Source organism: Myotis lucifugus, unplaced genomic scaffold (assembly GCF_000147115.1).
Source record: "Myotis lucifugus unplaced genomic scaffold, Myoluc2.0 scaffold_0, whole genome shotgun sequence".
Classification (NCBI taxonomy): Eukaryota; Metazoa; Chordata; class Mammalia; order Chiroptera; family Vespertilionidae; genus Myotis; species Myotis lucifugus.
Genome location: NW_005871048.1, coordinates 25,791,489 through 25,808,771, shown reverse-complemented (window position 1 = coordinate 25,808,771; position 17,283 = coordinate 25,791,489). Strand labels below are relative to the sequence as shown.

General features: G+C 36.9%; 1 protein-coding gene across 1 annotated transcript in view; it reads left to right on the top strand.

The window, feature by feature from the left end:
• The window catches only part of SLF1 (SMC5-SMC6 complex localization factor 1), a 67,286-nt gene that overhangs the window by 30,386 nt on the left and 19,617 nt on the right, over positions 1–17,283 (top strand). The window contains exons 10-14 of the mRNA XM_006081213.3: positions 586–639; positions 1,759–1,917; positions 2,750–2,913; positions 12,356–12,487; positions 15,500–15,665. Coding sequence (XP_006081275.1) covers positions 586–639; positions 1,759–1,917; positions 2,750–2,913; positions 12,356–12,487; positions 15,500–15,665 — 675 coding nt within the window. The remainder of the gene's footprint in view (positions 1–585; positions 640–1,758; positions 1,918–2,749; positions 2,914–12,355; positions 12,488–15,499; positions 15,666–17,283) is intronic.

The window sequence follows — 17,283 nt, the reverse complement described above, 5'->3', positions numbered from 1 at the left end:
CTCATGTCCCGTTTCCTTGGAGGCTCCTGTCTTTCTTCATATTTTAGTTTAGCTGATTGCACTAAGAGGCCTCTGCTATCTGATAAGCTCAAGAAAAAATATGGTTTGGTAAATTTTTTAGCTTTTCATATAATCAGGATATTATCTTTTTTATGTTTGTGGAAGATATTTTTCTAGTTTAATATTTTAAACAAATATATAATTGTAGGTATTTTATAAGAATAGAGGAAGGTATATATGTGACTTTATAGAAAACATGACTGCATATTTTTCTTCTATGGACCCTTATATAAAATGTTTTCCCTATTCATATTTCTAATTATTAAAATAGTGAGGACAGTGGACCTCTCCAGATCTTCAAAGTAAATATGACTTTGCCTTTTAAGTTATTTTAATTTAGAAGGAGAAAATAGAGAATGTTCATATTCATCAGAGTACCGTTACCTAAAATGATAAGACATCCCTAGCCTGAGTAAACACGAGTATCAAAATTTGTTTTGTAAGTTTGACTGAAGTTTGTAAACTGAAATGTATTTTTTGACCAAAAAAATGTTAAATTTTAATTATATGATTGATATTTTGTAGGCTATCAGATACAGCTGCATTAAGATAGATAAACAACCAATATACAATGTGGAGGTAAGGGGCTTGCAGTAGGGTGGTGATGGGGAAAAAGTGAGGCTTTATGTTTTGTTATTTTTAGTGTTTTGATGTAAAGGAATGTATTGTCTGCCCACAAAGCTTCCTTCTTTTCATTTATTAATTTGAGAAAGAGAGAGGAAGTGGGGTGGGGACAGAGAGAGGAACGTCTATTTGTTGTTCCACTTACTTATGAATTCATTGGTAGATTCTTTATGTGCCAAACCCACACCTGGGTGTATTGAGATGACTTCAGGGCCCCTATTAAATTTTAAATGTAGTTTTCCTAATTAAAAATACTGTCTGTCAAAGCCTCAAAAATTTTTATATGGTAGTAAAATCTAATAACAAGAATTAAAACCTTGTGCTCATCATAGATGAGTTTTATATCCCTGTTCTGATATTTTATAGCTTTTATAAATACTACTTATAGATTAAAATATATTTAAAAATGTATATATCTTTTATATACTTTTTCACTTCTTTAAAATGATTATTTTATTCCATGTAGTCTTTTAGAGTATTTTTGATTCTTGACTAGTTCAAAGTGGTTAACTTGCTTTGTTAAAAATATTTTGACCAAGGGGAATATATTTCGTGGAACTCTTATAACTGTATTAATGTGCATTCTCAGAGTGATTTTTAATGACATTATGCAGTTGTTACTTTTGCACATATTGATGGTGCTTGAAAAATTTTAATATATTTAGTATATCTTAATAGACATAGTTTGCTTATAAGTTTAAAAGAAAAATAAAAAAATAATTTTGCACCTAAAGAATTATGTGTAATTATAGCTCTGACTTAGGTTTCCTCATCATCAGCCAGACTTTGCAAATGCCTTTTAAATTATTTCTTTTAGAGGTAGTATTGCCCCTTACTATTTAAGGCAACAGAGAATAAGTAAAGCAGTAATATATTTTTTGCAGTGCCTTATAGTTGTCAAACACATTTATATAAGTCATCCTTTTTGAACCATGTAACAATCCTGTGAAATTATAAAGTCAGGACTTATTGTCACTTTACAGATGAGGAAATTAAGGCTCCTTGATAATTCAAGATTTGATCCCAGGATTTTACCCTTACCTTGTTTGAGTCATAGATTCTCTCCTTTCTTAGGCTAAAAATGCTGAAATTCCCAGAGGTATATTAAATTTAATTGAAAGTCTCATCGAAGGCCAGTTTTTTAAAGAAGCGATTGAAGAGCTTTCCTCTTTGCAAGCACATTATATCCCTCCTGTATGCCTTCTTCATGCTCTTCTAGAGAATATTCTACAGGTAAGAACAGTCTTTCAAGGAATGTAAAATATGAACATTTTTTTGTTTCTTGTATGCTTACAGCTTATTTTCTCTTCAGTACTTCTTGCCTCATTTTAATAGGAAATGTGGTGCCCATTTATTACTATTTCTCTACTGTTTTTAAACAATTTACCAGGTATTACTCTGAGTGCTTTTAACTTACTATTTTCTCAGAATTTCCAAGGTAATTTTATCTTGGAAAAAATTTTATCTTTTTTTTTTTATGCGTGTGTGTGTCATGGCAGTGAAAATAGACAACATTACACTACAATGACCTAGAGTGCCATTTGGTAAATTACTCCTTTAGTACATTGATAATGACCATTTTTATTTATAGTATAGATAACGTACTTTTTAAATTGTGAAAACCAATAGGAATAGCTTTTCAAAGGTAGCTTTCTAATCATGTTCATCAGCAAGGTGCCAATTTGAAGAAATAACAGGTTGAAGCTATGTCAGACGAATGTTGGGGATAAGAAAGAATGTTGCATGAAAAACTTCTTACCTTTAGTTCCTTTCAGGTCACATTTTGAAACTCTTATCTCACTCTAATCATTAAAAATAAAATGGGCGTTTCATATAAGTTAGTCCCAAAAGCTAGTATTATCTAATGTATAGATACATATTTAGAGTGTACACAAATATGTTGTAGTATTTAACTAGCTACATACTTCTATCTGATCTTTTACTCAAATAAATTTATTTAGCAAGAAAGTTAGGCCATAGTTACTATAGTTTTAGACTGAATTTGCTGGTGAAAGTATACTTTTGGCTAAAGTGTTTGATTTGTTTGTTTATTTTTAAACAATAGGATAATATAGATACATTTTCTGGTCGATACTTTCATATATTGTCAGCTCTTCTTCACCTGCATCCTCCTTGGAAGTCCCCAACCATGTCAAGATATTACTTAGAATTGTTTCAATGTCCAACTTGTATGAAAGGAGCGTGGTCTCTAATAGAAGTGCTTATCAGGTAAGGAATTTCACATGTGAGGATCTAATTTAATTTACTAGTTATGCTGGATTTTTAGGAACTCATGAAAGAAGTAAATGTTTTCTTTCAAAATTTACTGTATGTGTGGATATGTAATGTTTGTGTTGTATTTATTGCAGAACTATAAAAAGGTCACGTCTGAATTGGTCATGTTTGTCAATCAGTTTATTTAAAACAGTGGTTCTCAACCTTCCTAATGCCGCAACCCTTTAATACAGTTCCTCATGTTGTGGTGACCCCCAACCATAAAATTATTTTCATTGCTACTTCATAACTGTAATTTTGCTACTGTTATGAATTGTAAATATCTGATATGCAGGATGTATTTAGGCGACCCCTGTGAAAGGATCGTTCGACCCCCAAAGGGTCGTGACCCACAGGTTGAGAACTGCTGATTTAAACATGTTTATTGAATGCCTGAAATGGATTCACAGAAAGCCAAATCATTATTTGTTTTTATTTTTAACAAAATGCTAAGCTTGCATATTGTTTTAAAAATTAAGAAAATTTATTGGATATGAATATCATCAAACTTTAGTCATCAAAAGTACAAACATTTTAAATATCAGTGTTTGTTACATTTTTTCAGCTAGAAATTTGAAGTTTGAAACTGAATTTTCTGTTTACTAAATATGTCATCTCTTTCGTGCCTCTGCACATGCTGTCATCTTCCTATATGCTTCTTCTTTTGTCTTCCAAATGTTACTCTCTCCAGAAGTCCTTCCTATTTCTCCTTTCTCCCCAGCAGAACTAATCATTTTTTCCCTTTCTTTTCTGATAGCTCTCTGTCTCTGATAGCCTTCCTTTGTGTAGGAAGTATTTTTTTTGTCCAAGTGTTTAGTTTTAGGGGGTCCATAGTAGTGAGAGAAAAGATACTTGCCTAGCCAAGCAAAGGCTAGACCTTTGGTTATCAATTTGAGATCATAAAGATTCACCTACCATCTTGGTTATGATATATTTGAAGCAAGCTACTAGGTATACCGATTAATAATGTGGCTTTTGTAATCAAAGAAAACACGATAATTTCAAGAGAAACATCAAAAGTGCTTTATTCAAAGTAATGTCCATCGCTAGCTACACATTTCCCCCATCTTTCAGGTAATGTGTGGATACCGTCCCAATAGAACTTTTCTTGTTTTGAGGCAAACCATTCAGAGACCCAATTTTCCACTTCTTCTTACGTTTTGAAGTGCTGCTCAGAAAGTGCCTGTGCCATCGATCTGAACAAGTGGTAATCTGAAGGAGCAAGGTCTGGTGAATACAGCGGGTGGGTTAACACTTCCCAAGCAAGATCTTTTAACATGTCTTTAACTGGTTTTGAAGTGTGTGATGGTGCGTCATCATGAAGCAAAATTACTTTGCCATGTCTTCTGGCCCATTCTGGACGTTTCACCATCAAAGTGTGGTTCAAATTGATTATTTGTTATTGGTAGCAATCAGTATTAATAGTTTCACCTGGTTTTAGAAGCTCATAATACACCATACCTTCCTGATCCCACCAAATGCAGAGCATTGTCTTCTTTCTGAAGCAATTTGGCCTTGCAGTCAATGTTGATGGTAGACCTGGATCAACCCATGATTTTGTGCATTTGGGATTCTCAAAATAAATCCACTTTTCATCGCCAGTCACAATTCGATGCAACAGCACTTTCGTTCGTGCTGTTGAAGCAACATTTTACTGATGACTTTTCGGTTTTCCATTTGTCTTTCATTCAGTTGATGTGGCACCCATTTTCCTTCCTTTAAAGTCTTCCCCATTGCTTGTAAACGATCGGAAATTGTTTGCTGAGCAACGTTTAATCTTTCTGCAAGTTGTTTTTGAGTTTGACACGCATCTATATCCAATAATGCTTGTAATTCTTGGTCTTCAAAATTTTTTTGTTGACCTGGATGTTCTTTGTCTTTCACATCAAAATAATCACTTTTAAAGGGTTTAGACCAGCGTTCACACGTATCTTGAGATAGAGCATGTTCACCATAAGCTTCCCGAAGTATACGATAACTTTTTTGTCAAAATAATGAATTAAAACTTCCTGCAAATGTTCTTTATTTGGCATGAAATTGGACATTTTTTTAAAATTTTATTTTATTGTTTAAAGTATTACAAATAGTAGTACATATGTCTTCTTTTTTTCCCCATTGACCTTCCCCTGGCCTCCCCTACACCCTGGCACTTGCCCTCACCCCCCCCCCCCAGTGTCTTGCGTCCATTGTTTATACTTATATGCATGCATACAAGTCCTTCGGTTGATCTCTTACCTTTTCCCCCCCAACACCTCCCCCCCAACGCAACACTCCCCAGCCTTCCCACTCAAGTCTGTTCGATGCTTCTCTGCCTCTGTAACTATCTTTTTGTTCATCAGGTTATAATGTTCTTTATTATCCATAAATGAGTGAGATCATGTGGTATTTTTCTTTCACTGACTGGCTTATTTCACGTAGCATAATGCTCTCCAGTTCCATCCATGCTACTGCAAATGGTAAGAATTCCTTCTTTTTTATAGCAGCGTAGTATTCCATTGTGTAGATGTACCACAGTTTTCTAATCCATTCATCTACTGATGGGCACTTAGGCTGTTTCCAAATCTTAACTATGGTAAATTGTGCTGCTATGAACATATGGGTGCATATATCATTTCTGATTGGTGTTTCTGTTTTCTTGGGATATATTCCTAGAAGTGGGATCACTGGGTCAAATGGAAGTTCCATTTTTAAATTTTTGAGGAAACGTCATACTGTTTTCCACAATGGCTGCACCAGTCTGCATTCCCACCAGCAGTGAAGGAGGGTTCCTTTTTCTCTGCATCCTTTCCAGCACTTGTCATTTGTTGATTTGTTGATGATAGCTATTCTGACAGGTGTGAGGTGGTACTTCATTGTTGTTTTGATTTGCATCTCTCGGATGATTAGTGACTTTGAGCATGTTTTCATGTATCTCTTGGCTTTTTGAATGTCCTCTTTTGAAAAGTGTCTATTTAGGTCCTTTGCCCATTTTTTGATTGGATTGTTTGTCTTCCTTTTGCTAAATTGTATGAGTTCCCTGTAAATGTTGGAGATTAAACCCTTATCGGAGATAACATTGGCAAATATTTTCTCCCATGCTTTCTTGTTGTTTTGTTGATAGTTTCTTTTGCTGTGCAGAAGCTTTTTATTTTGATGTAGTCCCATTTGTTTATTTTCTCCTTAGTCTCTCTTGCCCTAGGATCTGTGTCTGTAAAGATATTGCTACAACATATGTCTGCAATTTTGCTGCCTAGGGAGTCTTGTAGGATTTTTATGGTTTCCCATCTTACATTCAAGTCCTTTAGCCATTTTGAGTTTGTTTTGTGTATGGTGTAAGTTGGTGATCTAGTTTCATTCTTTTTCATATATCTGACCAAATTTCCCTGCACCATTTATTAAAGAGACTGTTTTGACTCCATTGTATGCTCTTGCCTCCTTTGTCAAATATTAATTGAGCATAATAGCTTGGGTCGATTTCTGGGTTCTCTGTTCTGTTCCATTGGTCTGTATGTCTGTTCTTGTGCCAGTACCAGGCAGTTTTGAGAACTGTGGCTTGGTAATATAGCTTGATATCTGGTATTGTGATCCCTCCAACTTTGTTCTTCTTTCTCAGGATTGCTGCAGCTATTCGAGGTCTTTTTTTTATTCCAGAAGAATTTTTGGAGAGTTTGTTCTAGATTTTTGAAGTATGCCATTGGTGTTTTAATAGGTATTACATTGAATCTATAGATTGCTTTAGGTAGTATGGACATTTTAATGATGTTGATTCTACCAATCCATGAACATGGTGTGTTCTTCCATTTGTTTATGTCCTCCTCTATTTCTGTTTTCAATGTCCTTTAGTTTTCCGAGTACAGGTCTTTTACGTCCTTGGTTAAGTTTATTCCTAGGTATCTTAATTTTGTTGTTGCAATGGTAAATGGGATTGGTTTTGTTTGTTTTTTCATTTCTCTTTCTGTGAGTTCATTATTGGTGTATAAAAAGGCCATAGATTTCTGAGTGTTAATTTTGTATCCTGCTACATTGCCAAATTCATTTATTAGTTCTAGTAGTTTTTTGATGGAGTCTTTGGGGTTTTCTTTGTATAGTATTATGTCAACTGGGAATAAGGGCAGTTTTACTTCTTCTTTTCCAATTTGGATGCCTTTTATTTCTACTTCTTGTCTGATCGCTATGGCTGGTACTTCTAGTACTATGTCGAACAAGAGTGGTGAAAGTGGGCATCCTTTTCTTGTTCCTGTTCTTAGGGGAGATTGGTTTAGTTTTTGCCCATTGGGTATGATGTTGGCTGTAGGTTTGTCATACAGGCTTTTATTATGTTGAGGTATGATCCCTCTATTCCCACTTTGCTGAGAATTTCTATCAAGAAAAGGTGTTGGATTTTGTCAAATGCTTTTTCTGCACCAATTGATATGATTATGTGATTTTTGTCTCTCAGTTTGTTTATGTGATGTGTCACATTTATTGATTTGCGGATATTGTACCATCCTTGCATCCCTGGAATAAATACCACTTGGTAATGGTGTATGATCTTTCTAATGTATTACTGAATCTGATTTGCTAGAATTTTATTGAGGATTTTAGCATCTATGTTCATCAAGGATATTGGCCTGTAGTTCTCTTTTTTTGTGGTATCTTTATCTGGTTTTGGGATTAGGGTAATGCTGGCTTCTTAGAAAAAGGTTGGAAGTCTGCTTTCCTCTTGAATTTTTTTGGAATAGTCTGAGGAGAATAGATTTTAGTTCTTTGAATGCTTGGTAGAACTCGCCTGTAAAGCCATCCGGACCAGGGCTTTTGTTTGCTGGATGATTTTTGTTCGCTATTTCAATTTCTTCGGTAGTTATCGGCCTAGTCAGGTTTTTTGATTCTTCTTGGTTGAGTTTTGGGAGACTGTATTTTTAATAGAATATGTCCATTTCATCTAGGTTGTCCATTTTGTTGGAAGAGAGTTGTTCATAGTATTTTTTCATAATCGTTTATATTTCTGTGGGATCGGTTGTTACTTCACCTCTTTCATTTCTGATTTTGTTTACTTGTGTCCTCTCTCTTTGCTTCTTGGTGAGCCTGGCTAGAGGTTCATCAATCTTGTTTATCCTTTCAAAGAACCAGCTCTTGGTTTTGTTGATCTTTTGTATTATTTTTTTGGTCTCTGTGTCGTTTTTCTCCGCTCTGATCTTTATTATTTCCTTCCTTCTGCTTACACTGGACTTTTCTTGTTGCTCTCTTTGTAACTCTTTGAGTTGTAGGGTTAGATAATTTATTACCACTGTTTTTTGTTTTTTTTGAGGTAGGCCTGTAGAGCTATGAACTTCCCTCTCAAGACTGCTTTCACTGTGTCCCATAGATTTTGGATTGTTGTGTTTTCATAGTAGTTTGTTGCTATGATGCTTTTTATTTCTTCTTTGATCTCTTTGGTAACCCAGTCATTGTTTAATAGCATGCTATTTAGCCTCCAGGTGTTTGATTTTTTTGGATTGTTTTTATTGTAGTTGATTTCTAGTTTTATGCCATTGTGGTCTGAGATGATGCTTGATATGATTTCTGTCTTCTTGAATTTGAAGAGACTTTTCCTGTGATATGGTCTATCTTTGAAAATGACCCATGTGCACTTGAGAAGAACGTATATTCTGTGGCTTTGGCGTGAAATGTTCTGAAGATGTCAATTAATTCCATTTGATCTAGTGAGTCATTTAGGATTGATGTTTCTTTGCTGATTTTTTGTTTAGAGGATTTGTCCAGTGGTGTTAGTGGGGTATTAAAATCCCCTACTATGACTGTATTGCTGTCAATCTCTACCTTGATATCCTCCAGAAGTTTTTTTATGTATCTGGGTGCTCCTGTATTGGGTGTATACATGTTTACCAGAGTTATATCTTCTTGTTGAATTGCTCCCTTTAGTATTATGAAGTGGCCTTTCTTATCGCTTGTTATGGCCTTCACTTTGAAGTCTAATTTGTCAGATATAAGTATTGCTACCCCAGCTTTTTTTTCATTTCCATTCTCCTGAAAAACCTTTTTCTGTCCCTTCACCATCAGTCTGTGTGAGTCCTTTGTTCTGAGGTGGGTTTCCTCTAGACAGCAGATATATGGGTCATGTTTTCTTATCCACTCAGCTACCCTATGTCTTTTGATTGGGGCATCTAATCCATTTACATTTAAAGTTATTTTTTTAAAAAAATATTTTACTGATTTTTCACAGAGAGGAAGGGAGAGAGATAGAGAGTTAGAAACATCGATGAGAGAGAAACATCGATCAGCTGCCTCCTGCACATCTCCCACTGGGGATGTGCCCGCAACCCAGGTACATGCCCTTGACCAGAATCGAACCTGGGACCCTTCAGTCTGCAGGCCGACGCTCTATCCACTGAGCCAAACCGGTTTCAGCTAAAGTTATTATTGATAGGTACTTGTTTGTCACCATTTTTATTCTTTACCCCTGTGTTCCTTCTTCGCTTCCTATTTCTTCTTTTTACAGCAGATCCTTTAGCATTTCCTGCATTGCTGGTTTGGTGGTAATAAACCCCTTTAGTCCTTTTTTGTCTGTGAAGCTCCTGATTTCACTCTCAATTTTGATTGATAGCCTTGCTGGGTACAGTATTCTTGGATTCAGACCCTTCCTTTTCATGACTTTGTATATTTCATTCCATTCCCTTCTTGCCTGATGTGTTTCTGTTGAGAAATCAGTCGCCAGTCTGATGGGGGATCCTTTGTAGGTAACTTTCTGTCTCTCTCTGGCTGCTTTTAAGATTCTTACTTTGTCATTGGTTGTTGCCAATTTAATTATAATGTGCCTTGGCATCTGTCTTTTGGGGTTCATTTTATTTGGGACTCTGTGAGCTTCTTGGACTTGTGTAAGTTTTTTCTTCCCTATATCAGGGAAGTGTTCTGTCATTATTTCTTCAAACAGGTTTTCTATTCTTTGCTCAGTTTCCTCTCCTTCTGGCACCCCTATTATGCTGATGTTGTTTTGTTTCATGTTGTCCCAAAGTTCCCTTAGGCTCTCCTTCTGTTTTTTAAGTTTTTTATCTAGATGCTGCTCTGCCTGGGTATTTTTCCTACCTTGTCTTCTAGCTTACTGATGCGGTCCTCTGCTTCTTCTATTCTACTGTTGATGCTTTCTATTGAGTTCTTTATCGCAGCGATGTCATTTTTTCATTTCTTCTTGGTTCTTCATTTCCTCTTGGTTCTTACACATATTGTTGAATTTGTCTTCCAACCTTTTCAGCGACCTTATGACCATTTCTCCGAATTCTTTCTCTGACATATTGCTTGCCTCCATTCTGTTTACTTCCTTTTCTGGTGATGTCTGTGGGCTGTATCTTTGTCTCCCCATGATTGCTCCTCTCTGAGTGTCTGGTTATGTAGCTCTTTGTCTCCTCCATTAACTTTCTCTAGGCGATATTTGACCTTTCCCTGAGAAGGTGCAGGGCTCGTCCGCATCGTGTATCGCACTGCTTGAGACCCGGTGTTTGTGGGTTTGCAGCTGGTCCCTGGGTGTTGTGGTTGTAGGGTCCTGGGAGGTGTCTGAGTTCTTTCTGGTTGAAGGTAAGGCTAGGTTTCTGATCACAGCCACTCTCTCCTTCAAGATGGCGTAGTCTCTGCCGAAATTTGACATTTTTAAGTGTAAAAATATCTATGATGTTAACACCTTCAGCAAATTTGACATATGAAGTTTTGAAGCTTGTTGTCAATACAACAAAATAGCTTAAATATCAAATGGCATCTATATCAACACATGTGTAACTCCATCTATTGAAAAAAAATCCACATTATTAACTGGTACACCTACTAAACTACTAGCTAGCATGCATTTAATGCATTCTTTCAGCAAATGTTTATTGAATATTTACTGGGAGCCAGGCACTGTGCTACACTTCACGGATAAGAAGATAAATATAACAAACAGTTTTTTTCACTTTTGAAGGTGACTGGTATGAAAATACAATTCTAACACAACAGCATTAGCCTAGCATGGTAGAGGATATGAGGATATATGCTTTATGTAGCTGACATCTTTCTAATTTCCAAATCTGTTTCTTCCTTCACTGTCATTGCCTTTATTTTAAAAGACTTAAATGCTTCTTATGTAAAAGTATTGTAATACCTGCTTTATTGACCTTGATTTCACTTTTTCCTCTTAATTTATATTCAAAGTACCCCAGTATGCTCTTTCCAAAGAGATCTTTGACATAAGAGTAGATGCTCAGTTTTAAGCCTTAACCTCAGTGCTTAATTTAATGCCTGAAACATAAAAAGTGCTTAATAAATGTTTGGATGAATTAATTGAATCTACAGGAAATGAAAGTTGGACAGCTTAAAGTATATTTTTTGATAAACAGAAATATCTAGATTTTGATTCAAAATAATTGGGTTTGATGAGGGTTGGGGAAAAGAGCCTATAGAAGTGGTATGAATACAGGTGAGTGGGGTGATATTAGTCTACTTTTTAATATATTTGAAATCTTTTATAATGTACTTTTTTTTTTTTAAAGAAAGGATACTATAGTACCCATCTCTGGCAATTTTCAGATACACTGAGTAACTGATTGTGGGCATGGAGGATCTTGTAGAACAGATTTGAATATTAAATGAATTGTCAAATTTAATAGCTCCTAAGAACCTTCCTAACCTGAGAATGTGGTATTCAAACAGAAATTGAGGAAGGTAGAGATAGAAGGACAAAGTTACAAGTATATCGTTAATATAATTGATAATAAAGTTAGATAAAATTGTAGTAAATAGTTGCCTAGAACTCTATTTCTTTCAGATCTATAGTCCTGAGTAATATTATATTCTCTTTGGAAAACTACTGTAGAATTCTGTTGTCCAATCCAGTAACCACTGTCTTATGTAACTATTTAATTAAGATTAGATAATTAAAAATTTAAGTCCTTCATTGCACAAGTTACAGTTCAGTAAAACATATCCATCATCACAGAACATTCTGTTGGACAGGACTACTGTCAGAAAGAAAATAAATGCTAAATTTTTGGAACTCTAAAAATTAGCCCTAAAATAACCTTCATTTTACTAAATAATGAAAAAATAAAATTCTCTTGAATAAGAGGGGGATTATGGAGTATAGCTGGTCATCTGAATCAAAAGGGTTTAATGAAATTCATTATTTTTTATTCTTTATCAGTGATATAAAGAGTACAGAGGGAGAGTACCAGATGGTTATTAAACATTACTATCATTGAAAAAGAAATTAGACCTGTATTATTAAAAATGTAATATTATGAAATACTTGACATGATTTAATTTTTTAAAGGAAGAAAATAGTAATAAATTTTACTGACCTTGCTTTATATTTTGTTGAAGCAAATTTTATTACAATTCCAGTAATACTCTAAAAAATACTATGTCCACAGATTACTCAAAAAATTGTTTGTATTTTTGTTGGGTTCATGTTTTTCAGGTCTTGCCTTTTCAATGAAAATTTTTGTCATCAGATTTCAGAAAATATTACTGGCTCTAAGGTACTCTACCTGACACTGCTCAAATTTTTCTTCAATTTAGTTGAAAGTGAAGTACGACAACTGAGTCAAAAGTAAGTTTTAATCACAAAAAAAACACACCACTTTTTTTATATTTACATTGTTTTACATACCATTTTTCTAATCATTTATATACATATTTTTATTTATTTTTATATTTTTTATTGATTTCAGAGAGGAAAAGAGAGGGATAGAGAGACAGAAACATCAATGATGAAAGAGAATCATTGATCAGTTGCCTCCTGCATGCCCCCTACTGGGGATTGAGCCCTCAACCTGGGCATGTGCCCTTGGCCAGAATCGAATCCAGGACCCTTCGGTCCCCAGGCTGACACTCTACCCACTGAGCCAAACCGGCTAGGGCTATATACATATTTTTTAAAAATCACATAGTTTTCCAGTTTGAAGTAGATTTATTTTTAAAACGTATTTCTAGGCACAGTCCTTAAGTGGCAATAGAGGTCTTTTTTGTAGCCTTAGTTCAGATTTTAATTTTTCACCAGCTTATACATTTGGGTATGTGAGAGTGTTTTTATTTTTCATAATTTATATACTTTTGAATTTTTAGTAACTGAATGCTTAAGTAAAAAGCTGTACTTTAGGTTTTAACACTGAATCTGTAATAATCACAAGTTTTGTGTATGCTCTTAAAGTTAGATTACTATGTGTACTTTTTGGTGGTTATGTTGAACTCAGGACATTTTTTTATATGCTATCCTTTATTAAAACTACTAGAGGCCCGGTGCATGAAATTTGTGCACTGGTGGCGGGGTGGGGGGATCCCCTCAGCCCAGCCTGCGCCCTCTCACAGTCTGCTGGGACCCCACGAGGAATGTCTGCCTGCTGGCTTAGGCCCACTCTCCGCCAGCAGTCGGACATCCCTCTCACAGTCCAGGAGCCCTCATTCCTTATCACCCGCCCGCCTGCTCACTGCTCCTTACTGCTAGGCTCGCTGCTCTTCTGCACTGCCGGGGAAGCGGAAGAGGCTCCCACCACCGCTGTTGCACTCGCTACCCATGAGCCTGGCTTCTGGCTGAGTGGCACTCCCCCTATGGGAGCGCACTGAGTACCAGGAGGCAGCTCCTGACTTGAACGTCTGCCCCCTGGTGGTCAGTTCACATTATAGTGAACGGTCATTCTGGTTCTTCTGCCGTAATGGCCACTTAGGCTTTTATTATAAAGATAAATTTTATGTATTATGACCTTTCTCTATTCAGAAATTGCTAGAACTTTTAAAATATATTTTTATTGTTGATAGTATTATAGATATCTCCCTTTTCCTCCCTTCCTCCTAGCCCAGCCGTGGGTAAACTACGGGCCGCAGGCTGGATCCGGCCCATTTGAAATGAATAAAACTAAAAAAAAAAAAAGACCGTACCCTTTTATGTAATGATGTTTACTTTGAATTTATATTAGTTCACACAAACACTCCATCCATGCTTTTGTTCCGGCCCTCCGGTCGAGTTTAAGACCCATTGTGGCCCTCGAGTCAAAAAGTTGCCCACCCCTGTCCTAGCCCCTAGCTAGAATTTTCCTTGTCTACTGACAAGATCCTGTGTTTATTACTATAGTGATCAAATTGACCATCTATACATATAAAGAGCCAGGGTCCATAAAGTCCACAACGACCAAGGCTCAACTGAACACTGGAAGCCATGGAAACCCAGCACCTACTGCAGCCACTGGTGCCAGCATAGCGATCCAGCACTGACTGCCGAGGGGCCTGCGGATCAGGCCCAGAGAGAGGCCTGCAGAGAGAGAGGCAGGGTCTGATCCCCAGCCTCCGTGGAAGCTGTTGATCAGCTGTTGCCTCTCTCTCTCTCCCAGCTTCGCCAGCAGCCAGGCCTCTGTTTCTCTCCCAGCTGCGCCAGCAGCCAGGCCTCTGTTTCTCTCCCGCCTTGCAGGCTGCTGATCAGCCTCACCTCTTTGATCAGGCCCAGAGATAGGCCCAAAGACACTGACTGGTATAGAAACCAACCAATCAGAACCAAATCTGGGTGAAGTGCCAGGAGCCAATGGCTGCCTAGGAGGCGGAGCTTTTGACGCTGACTGACATAGAAACCGACCAATCAGAACCTAATCTGGGGGAAGTGTGAGGAGCCAATGGCTGCCTAGGAGGCGGAGCTTTTGACGCTGACTGGCATAGAAACCGACCAATCAGAACCTAACCTGGGTGACCTGCGAAGGCAGAACCTAAGGTGGGGGCTGAGGAGGGGTTTTAAGGGCAACAGCTGTTTGGTGTAAGGTGTAAGAAAGCGGTTCAATTTTTTCATGACCGGTTTAGTAGTATAGTGTATATGGCTGGCTATCAGTCCAGATATAGGGATTATGTGTTTTTGTCTGTCAAGAGCATCTCCTCCTGCTGAAAAAGGCTCCCCCCACCCCATTTAAGCAATCCTATCCTATATAATCTATACTACTAAAAGGGTAATATGCTAATTAGTCCGGGTTGACCAGCCATCTTCTGGACATCCGACTTCCTTCCAGACAAAGCCATGGTGTTGAGGGCTGAGGCAGAGGCAGTTAGAGGCAATCAGGCCGGCAGGGGAGGGCAGTTGGGCGAGATCAGTGTGGCAGGGGAGGGCAGTTGGGCGAGATCAGTGTGGCAGGGGAGGGCAGTTGGAGGCAACCAGGCCAGCAAGGGAGGGCAGTTGGGGGCGAGATTAGGCCAGCAGGGGAGGGCAGTTGGGGGTGATGAGGCAGGCAGAGGCAGTTAGAGGTGATCAGCCCAGCAGGGGAGGGTAGTTAGGGACGACATTAGGTCACCAGGTGAGGCTGTTGGGGGCAACCAGGGTGGCAGGGGATGGCAGTTGGGGGCGAGATCAGGCCAGCAGGGGAGGGCAGTTAGGGGCGATCAGGCAGGCAGGCAGGTGAGCGGTTAGAAGCCAGCAGTCCCAGATTGCAAGAGGGATGTCCCCGATTAGAGAGGGTGCAGGCTGGGCTAAGGGGACCCTCCTCCCCCATGCATGAATTTTGTGCACCAGGCCACTAGTAAATACATAATTCTTGTTAATATCTTCATTAGGTTGTGTGACTGACATAATTCTTGTTCATATTCTCATTAGGTTGTGTGACTGCTCAGATTCTCAGAGTCTGAAAATAACGGGAAAGGCAATTCTCCTTGAAATCTTCTGGTCAGGAATTGAGACCTCTGGGCTTTTGACCAGACCAGTATATATGCTTTTGGAGTGGACTATATATTCTCACAAGGAAAAATGCAAGTCTAATGATGTAAGTAGGATTAACTTATAAATGAATAATTGTTTATGAAAAAAGTACATCTTTGAATGGTACATGTTTTTCTTCTCTTTATTCTTTGAATTACTTGAATATATTAAGAGTCTCATGCTCTACCGACTGAGCTAGCCGGGCGAATTACTTGAATATATTAAAATGAACTAAATATATCATTGTTTTCTATTTAGTTTGTCTAATTTTAAGGTAAAAGATTTTTGGAGACATATTTCTTTGTCATCTCACATTTGGATGCAGGAGCTAGTTATTTGATTTTTAGTAAGAAATCTATAGTTACTTGGCATTCTAGATTTTTTACTTTTATACATTTCTATTCCCAAGAAACCTGTAATTTTTATAAATTTTTTTTTGTGTTAATAAAAATTCCTACTTGTTTTTAAAACTACCTTTCTGGATGTTGAGTTATTTCCTGAACTATTTCTTTGTAGGTAGATTTTGCCTGTCATTAGAAATTTAACATAGAGTGATTTTAGTGAAGGATAGTTGGAAAGGTTAAATACAGTAAAATATGTAAAGTGCATGGCAACATATTGTGTCACAATTTGGGTGCATTATAAAAGTTGCTTTCTCCTATTCAAAATGATCTCTGCCTTTGGGACTTAACCTACTTTTTCGTGTGTTATATCATTAATTTCTGCTCATATATATTTTTTTTATTCTTTTACTGTCTCTTGTACTTGAATGTTTGGATTTTTTTTTCATTTTATTCTTTTATTGTTGTAATTGATAATCCTCACCTGAGGATATTTTCCCATTGATTTTGTTTGTTTGTTTGTTTTAGAGAGAGTGGGGAAGGGAAAGGGAGGGGGAGAGACAGAGAGAGAAACATCAATGTGAGAGAGACACACCAATTGGTTGCCTCCTACACATGCCCCCACCAGGACCCGGGATCAAACTTGCAAACTAGTTACGAGCCCTTGAATGGAATTGAACTCAGGACACTTTGGTCCACAGGCTGATGCTCTATCAACTGAGCCAAACCGGCTAGGGCTCATTTTACATACACAATATAAATTGCCCTTGGAATACATCTTGAGATCCATTCCATAGGTTTTGATACTTTAGGCTGTTTTTATTTTTTTATTTTTTTCAAATTAGTTTTTACTTTCAATAATGAATTCCCCTTTGATCCAAGAATTATTTTAAGAAAGTGTTTTACATCTTAATTAATGGGTTTTCTTACTGTTAATGGATTTTGTTGGTTTGTGTATCCTTTTGTTGTTCATTTCTAATAGTGAATTTTGGTTAAAGAATGAGCCATACATGATTTCTGATTTCTGAAATTAGCTGAACTTTTTGTTTTTTACTCCTTAAAATATTAGGGGCGAAAATGTGTTTTCTCTGTTGTTTTACAGTGTTTTCTATCAAGTTTGATAATTGTTTTAATTAACTCTTCTGAATCTACTTTGTGGATTTGTTTATTTGTTTATTTATTTATTTTTGTAACAGTTTCTGCTTTATATATAGTTATGCTTTGTTATTATTCATGACTGATAAATTATCATACTTGCCAGCTAGGTAATATTTTTGCAGGATCAGTAAGCATAGTAGTCAGGTGGAGAGCTCTTGTGTCAAATGCCATAAAGTCTATTCT